Source organism: Dendrobates tinctorius, unplaced genomic scaffold (genome assembly GCF_039654945.1).
Source record: "Dendrobates tinctorius isolate UK_male_01 unplaced genomic scaffold, ASM3965494v1 ptg000064l, whole genome shotgun sequence".
NCBI classification, from domain to species: domain Eukaryota; kingdom Metazoa; phylum Chordata; class Amphibia; order Anura; family Dendrobatidae; genus Dendrobates; species Dendrobates tinctorius.
The window spans coordinates 50008276-50015860 of NW_027361732.1; the positions used below are offsets into that span (position 1 = coordinate 50008276).

General features: G+C 41.7%; 1 protein-coding gene across 1 annotated transcript; it reads right to left on the bottom strand.

The window, feature by feature from the left end:
* Positions 1-3162: 3162 nt before the first annotated feature.
* LHFPL5 (LHFPL tetraspan subfamily member 5) lies at positions 3163-7042 on the bottom strand. The gene is made up of 3 exons (XM_073580461.1): positions 6600-7042; positions 6176-6412; positions 3163-3275 (listed from the first exon to the last, which is right to left on the bottom strand). The coding sequence occupies exons 1-3, from the start codon at positions 7009-7011 to the stop codon at positions 3163-3165; spliced, it is 762 nt and encodes a 253-aa protein (XP_073436562.1). The 5' UTR covers positions 7012-7042.
* Positions 7043-7585: the final 543 nt, after the last annotated feature.

A 7585-nucleotide genomic window follows, 5' to 3' on the forward strand; every position in this document is an offset into this window, starting at 1 on the left:
CGGAAGCCAGATTGCAGGATGTCAAGGAGGGAGTTAGATGAGAGGTGGGAGGAAAGTGGAGCATGGACATGCTGTTCAAGGAGTTTGGAAGCAAATGGGAGCAGTGATATGGGGTGATAGCTTGGCAAAGCAGCTGGGTCAAGGTTTGATTTTTTGAGGATGGGTGTTATGGTGGCATGTTTGAAGGCAGAGGGGAAGGTACCAGAAGTTAGGGATAGGTTGAAGAGATGGGTTAGGGCTGGAATGATCATGTTAGTGTGGTTGGGGAGCAGGTGGGAAGAGATGGGGTCAAGTGCACAGGTGGTGAGGCGTGATTTGGAAAGGAGATGAGTACACTCTCCTTCAGTGATGTTGGAGAGGGAGGTTATTAGGGAAGGGCAGAGGTCTGGTATGTGGAGCGGTTGGGGTGGTGGAACTGTAAAGGTTTGCCTTGTTTGGTCAATCTTGTTTTTGAAGTAGGTGGCAAAGTCCTCAGCAGAGATGAGTGGAGTTGGAAGTGGCAGTGGTGGGCGGAGGAGAGAGTTGAATGTGCTGAACAGTTGTTCTGGGTTGTGGGATAGTGAAGATACAAGGTTTGTGAAATAGTTCTGTTTAGCAGAGGTGAGGGCTGATTTAAAGGCAAGTGTAGCTTGTTTGAAAGCAGTGAAGTCGTCTGGCAGGCGTGTTTTCTTCCAACGCCACTCTGCGACCCTGGATGCTTGTCGAAGTTTTTTGGTAAGGTTGTTGTGCCAGGGTTGCCTATTGGTTTGTCGCACTTTGCCATGCATGAGACGGGCGACTGAGTCTATGGCTGATGTGAGGGTGGCGTTGTAGAAAGCGGTGGCACTGTCCATGTTGTGGAGTGAAGATATGGAGGACAGAGGTAGAAGAGAGTCTGAGAGTCTGAATGTCTAGGTGTGCGAGGTTTCTGAGAGGATGTTCTAGTGGCTGAACATGGGGGGCAGGTGAGAACGACAAGGATGAGAAGGTGAGTAGATGGTGGTCAGATTGGGGGAAGAGAGAGGTTGTGAGATTAGATAGGGAACAAAGGCAGGTGAAGATGAGGTCTAATGTATGTCCATCTGTGTGGGTGGCTGTGGAGGACCACTGAGTAAGTCCAAAGGATGAGGTAAGTGACAGGAATTTGGAGGCTGCTGGCTGGTGGGTGTGAATGGGGATGTTGAAGTCCCCCATGATGATGGTGGGGATGTCAGCAGAGAAAAAGTGGAGGAGCCAGGTGGAAAACTGGTCGATGAAGGTAGTGGCTGAGCCCGGTGGTCGGTATATGACAGCCATTTGGAGATTAGAGGGAGAGTAGATGCGGACAGAGTGAGCCTCGAAAGAAGGGAGGATAAGGGAGGGTGGGGGTTGGATAGGGTTGAAGGAGCAGTTTTTAGAAAGGAGGAAACCCACTCCTCCACCATGTCTGTTGCCAGGTCGAGGAGTGTGGGTAAAGTGGAGGCCGCCATAACTCAGTGTGGCCGGAGAGGCCATGTCAGTGGGTATCAGCCAGGTCTCAGTGAGGGCCAGGAAGGAAAGCTTGCGGGAGGTAAAGAGGTTGTGGATAACATGGAGCTTGTTGCAGATGGAGCGAGCATTCCAAAGTGCTCCAGAAAGAGGGTGCGGGAGGGAGGGGCTCGGTGGCATGGGTTTTAAGTGTGAGGGATTGCGGTAGTTTCTCTTAGTGTGAGAAAGATAGGGGTGAGGATTAATGGGATGTATGAGGCAGGGGGGCCAGGATTGGGGGATATGTCACCAACAGTGAGAAGAAGCAGAGAAAGGGAAAGCAAGTGGGTGAAGGAGAGTGATTGTCTTGTATTGTATGTTAGTAGGAGAGGTCTGAGGTTAAGGAGTATGTCTGCAGATAAAGCAAGGTGGGGGGGGTAAGAGAGAGGGGGAGATAGTTATCTGGTTCGAGGGTGCAGGGGTTTGGCGATAGTGAAGGAGAGTGAAGAGTAGTGAAGCAAAAACAGTGATGGCAAATGTGAGCATGGTTAAAGAGGAGGGTATAATAAAAAAAAGCAAGTAAAGGAAGAAAGCAGTGGTTAGTCTGACCGATTTCTGGTAATATTTCTCATGTAGCACTTTAAAGATGTCACTTCAAATGATGTTACATCTGACCAAGGTCATATCTGACCTGCTCTCTTCAACTTATACCATTCAAATGTCCATGAAATGAAGCCAGGTGAGTGAGGGAGGGAGGAGGAGAAGGGGGCTGGAGGACGGTTCACAGCAGGGGGCAATTAACAATTTGCAGTTAATGGGACATTTGCCTAGCATCAAAGTTGATGATATAGTCATGAGCGAATTACATGCGTTTTTATGTGTTTCCACAGCAGAAATGCACATGCGTTTTCAGCATGTTGATTTTCTGCATCTAATGCAAGTCTATGGTCAAAATCTACACATAAAACTCAGCATAGCCACAAGAGAAATGAACATGTTGCTTATTTGAAACACACACTGTAGGTCAGTTTACACAGAGTTAAAAAAAAAAACCACAATGGGCATGAAATGTCTATAAATCCAGTCCATACTGCTGGAACTGTAAGGCTCTGTGTTTTCGACAAAGCAAAAAAACGCCACATCAAAAGCTCATTTTGGGCACAGAGCCTTAGAAAACTGAAAGAAAAACCAAAACATGAATATGTAAATCAGGTGAAAAATGGCCAGTTTTTGCTCTTATTTGATTCTCGCTGCTCCCATGAGTAGTCTGATATTTGTTTTTTTTTTCATGGTTTATATTTTCACAAAGGGGTGTGGCTCACAGTGTAATGATGTAGAGCAGCATAAAGACATGACTCATTGGTAAAGACCATAAATATTAGCACTAAACAAAATGCCAATTTTTCTGGAACCGTTTGGCGGATTTAAAAAAAAAAAAAGAAAATATCATCTCTCGGAGGAAATCTTTTAAGCCAATGAACTGTAAGATGGAAATGCTAACTTAATATCAGAATACTGTACAGGACCATATTTATCCTACTTATTCTATGTATTGTATTATGTACTATATATTATATATCCAAATGCACAATAATATACAATTTCATTAATCATTTCCATTTACTTCCACATATTCCCATATTCCTTGCTTTACTTCCATGGGGATCATGTTTTTACTTCATCTGCAGTGTATTGAGGAATCAGAATTCATATTCTTGCAGTTGAAAGAAGATCCATTTACCCGCTCTCATCTTCTGCAAAAGAAAAAGCAGGAATGTGTCTCTTTAATGTGATCCTCCCTACAGGGACAATACTTTGCTGCAGCAATGAAATCTGGGTATAAAATTGTTCTAAAAGGTAGAAAGATTTTCATGTTAATTTAAATGTGTGTTTACAGTGGGTACAGAAAGTATTCAGACCCTTTTAAAGTTTTCACTCTTTGTTTCATTGCAGCCATTTAATACATTCAAAAGTTCATTTTTTCTCATTAATGTACACTCTGCAACTCATCTTCACTGAAAAAAAAAATAAATGTAGAAATTTTTGCTAATTTATTTAAAAAAGAAAAACTGAAAAGAATAATTTAAAGAGGTCTGAATAATTTCCTTGTAAATCTCTGAAATACGTAATTCAGATGGAACCCTTGACGGAAGATTCCCTATAATGAGGCAGATGGAGTCACTTTGGAAGTTGTCTTGCCTATGATCCGGCGGTGTTCGTCATCTACAAAATGCATAAAAGTGCCATGGGCCTCAGTTCTGGGCACCTCTGAAAATAAGGACACAGCTGAACAAAAGACAGAGGGAGTACAGAATAACTCTGCTGCCTCAATATCATGACTGTATCCCGCTGGGGTTTCATCTGAATCACGTCATTCAGAAATTTTGATGGAAACTCCAAAGTAAGTGGTCAGTGTAGAGCGTCGGATAAATATGATCCCAAACGTTATGTAAAATGTTCCAAATTTTGGTGCAATTTTTACCCATTTCCCCCTTGTGAAAAGGTAAAATCTGGGGTTAATTTTTTATGGTAAAAATGTAATTTTTTTTCTCACTGCCCAATGGTATAAAATTCTGTGATACACCCGTGGTGTCAATATGATCACTGCACCCCTGGATGAAGTCATGAAGAGATTTTATTTTGTAAAATGGGGTCACATTAGGGGCTCTCCAAACAAGACATGGTATTCGCTAATGATTCCAGCAAATTTGCATTCAAATGGTACTCCTTCCCTTTCCAAGCCCTGCCAAGCATTCAAACAATAGTTTTCCTCACACATATGGGGTACTGTGGTATTCAGGAGAAATTGCTTAACAAATTTTGGGGCCCGTTTTCTCCTGTTACCTTTGTGAAAATAAAAAATGTGGAACTAAAGTAAAATGTTCAATTACTGTGAAGCATCTGATGGGTTAATAAGCTTTTTGAATGTGGTTTTGAGTACCTTAAGGGGTGCAGTTTTTAGAATGGTGTCACTTTTGGGTATTTTCTGTCATATAAGCTCCCCAAAGTCACTTCAAATGTGATATGATCTCTAAAAAAAATTTTCTTGGAGAAACGAGAAATTGCTGATCAACTTTTACCCCTTCTAACTAAAAAAAAATTATGTTTAAAAAATTATACAGATGTAAAGTAGACAAGTGGTAAATGTTATTTATTAACTATTTTGTGTGACATAACTCAGATTTAAGGGCATAAAAATTAAAAGTTTGAAAATTTCCAAAATTTTTGACATTTTCACAAATAAACACAAGTCATATCAAACAAATATTACCACTATCATGTAGTATAATATGTCATGAAAAAAAAACAATAATAAAGTAACTTGGCACTCAGCTGAATGATCCTTTTTGAAAATAAGTTTTTATTGTGGCAGTCACAAAGGACGTTTCGGCCTACAATTGACCTTCGTCAGTCTGCCGACTGCTGCAGATGATGAAGTTAAAAGTGGAGAATTATATAAGATCCTATTACAAGGCAGTGATTTTGGAGGTTACTGCCTTGTAATAGGATCTTATATAATTCTCCACTTTTAACTTCATCATCTGCAGCAGTCAGCAGACTGACGAAGGCCAATTGTAGGCCGAAACGTCCTTTGTGACTGCCACAATAAAAACTTATTTTCAAAAAGGATCATTCAGTTGAGTGCCAAGTTACTTTATTATTCACTTGGGTCTGGGTAACCTACTTGTGCACCTTGTAGTAGTGCCACGCTATACTTTACATGAAAAAAAAACAATCTTAGAGCCAATGGGATCCATTGAAGCCTTCCTTCCAGATATATTACCCCACTAAGTGGCACTGGTCAGAAATTTAAAATGTGTCCTGGTCATGAAGGTGAAAACTGGCTTGGGGTGTAAAGAGGTTAATGATGCTTGTTGTGTTGTATATTTTTTTAAATATGCTTTCTTGAAATGTGTAGTCATTATCAATTAAGATAATATTTTGAATAGATATTATTTAATGTTGATTTGTCACCAGATTTCAAAATATGAATATATGAATACGTTAGTAAATAGATCTCTTCAGGACTTTTTTTGTAAAAAAAAAAAAAATATTTGCCGGTACGCAATATTTGCCCCCGACCTCCTCTGTGCAGCCCCTGACCTCCTCCTTCATACTCACCCTGCTGTGCCGTCGCTGAATGTCCCTGAATCCTCCATTGTCCAGTGCTGACAGATTCTTCCTGCCTTCAGCGGTCACATGGTACCGCTCATTAAGCTCATGAATATGCTTCCACGCCCATGGGCGTCCATATGACTTCCCAGCCACCGCCTCCTGCCACCGCTCCCCCTCCCCCGCTGAAGCACCTTCAGATTTCCGGTACGCCGTACGTCGCAAAAAAAGCACTGGATCTCTTACACCTGATGAGGCTGATGTACTAACTCCAACAGTAGCTAGATTCATAAAACGCTCATGTTAATATCAGGCATGAGAACTTTCAGAAAAGTATGTGCAGCCATTCTGACATGGATTATTAGAGTAAGTACACCAGCCTTATTTTGCTGCCAAGCATTGCTCACATAATACTACATACTGTATATAGCCCACAGAATGCTGCCATATATACAGCAGAATTTGTTTTTAATCCAATTTTAGGTTTCTCTGGGTGGCCCCTGAAATAAGGTAAATCTGGAGCACTGCCCGTATTGCCATCCCATATAAACAGCCTTGAAAATTTGACCTAGCATTGAGCACAAATGTTGTTTTGAAGTTAAGAACGTCTTCTGAAACTGCAAATAATGAGACTAACCTTTGCTCTGAATCTTGAAATCCTCAGGTAGCAAATTATCCTGCCTATTTCCCAGTGTAAAGGCAAGGAAGGAAAGGATAAGAGCATCCATTATGGCTATGATAGCTAGAATATAGGCCCAGCGCACAGTACAGGCTCCCAGCGTATATTTATCCGTCTTATCTCCACACATGCGCTTCACTTCTGAAGAGTCCCACCCATCTGGGTAAATTAGGCATCCGATCATTATGCCAGCAGCTGCAAGGTGAGGAAAAATAAAAAGTTTTCATATGCAAAAATAGGAGGAGAAAATAAAAAGTAATTGATCACACTCGTATAATGGAGACTAAAGCATACAAAGCAATGCAATTATTTTCCGCTACTGCACTTTTTTATGCACTATCCTTTAAATATTAATCAAATAGTAACGGTTCTTATTCAGTACCTGCAGCCAACTGCATCCATGCGCAGACCTTGTACACTGTGGCCGAATTGCAGAAAAAGAAAAGACTGAAGGCCAGCATGGAACCCACCACCAGAAACATGGACACTCCAATAAAAAACATGGCAGTCTTGAAGGCTCCTGACGGTATGCTCTCAAAGTCCAAGGCACTTCCTTTGCAGATTAGCTCTGATGTCAGTGCATTTCCTATGCAATAGCTGAACAGGCCAAAATAACCGGCCTGAGGGGTATTTAAGCTATCCCCAATCCAGTAAGGTTGGATGAAGACTTCTACCATGATGACAGAGAAGCATATGGTAAACACTGCCCACAAGACACCGATGGCGCGTGCATTACGTACATAGTTAGTGTGGTATATTTTGGCTGCTTCTTGTGCTGGTAGCAGCTGAACCATTTTGATCTGACTTTGGTATAACTCTTCACAAAAGAAAAACCTTAAAGCAAGAAGAGTAACAGAGATCAATAAAATATACAGTAAAGACACTCATAGCTTAACGATACTCATCGGTTATTTTCAGATCACCTCCCTTCCGTGCTTCACTCATCCCTTTCTATAGCTACTAAATATTGTCTTCTGCCATATGGCGGGTCATGTTAACAGCTGGGATTCTGGCCCAATGGGAAGTGATCTTATCTATGGTAAGAAAAAATCTTTAACCTTTTCACATACAGGACAATTTTCACACCTTTGTCAAACACTAATAAAACCTGAATTATAAAATAATAGACACCAGTCGCATTAGCAAATGATCACCCGGCTCTTTTGTGTTCATGGACGCCTTCATGCATTTTTACATAAAAGTGTAAAGGTACACTTAGCGATGCACCAGCGATCCCGACCAGCGATATGGCGCGGTCAGGATCGCTGGTGCATCGCTAAGTGGTCGCTAGTGAGCTGCCACACAGGCAGATCTCACCAGCGACATCACTGGGGTCGGGGGTCGTTACTTACCTGTCAGACGCGGCGA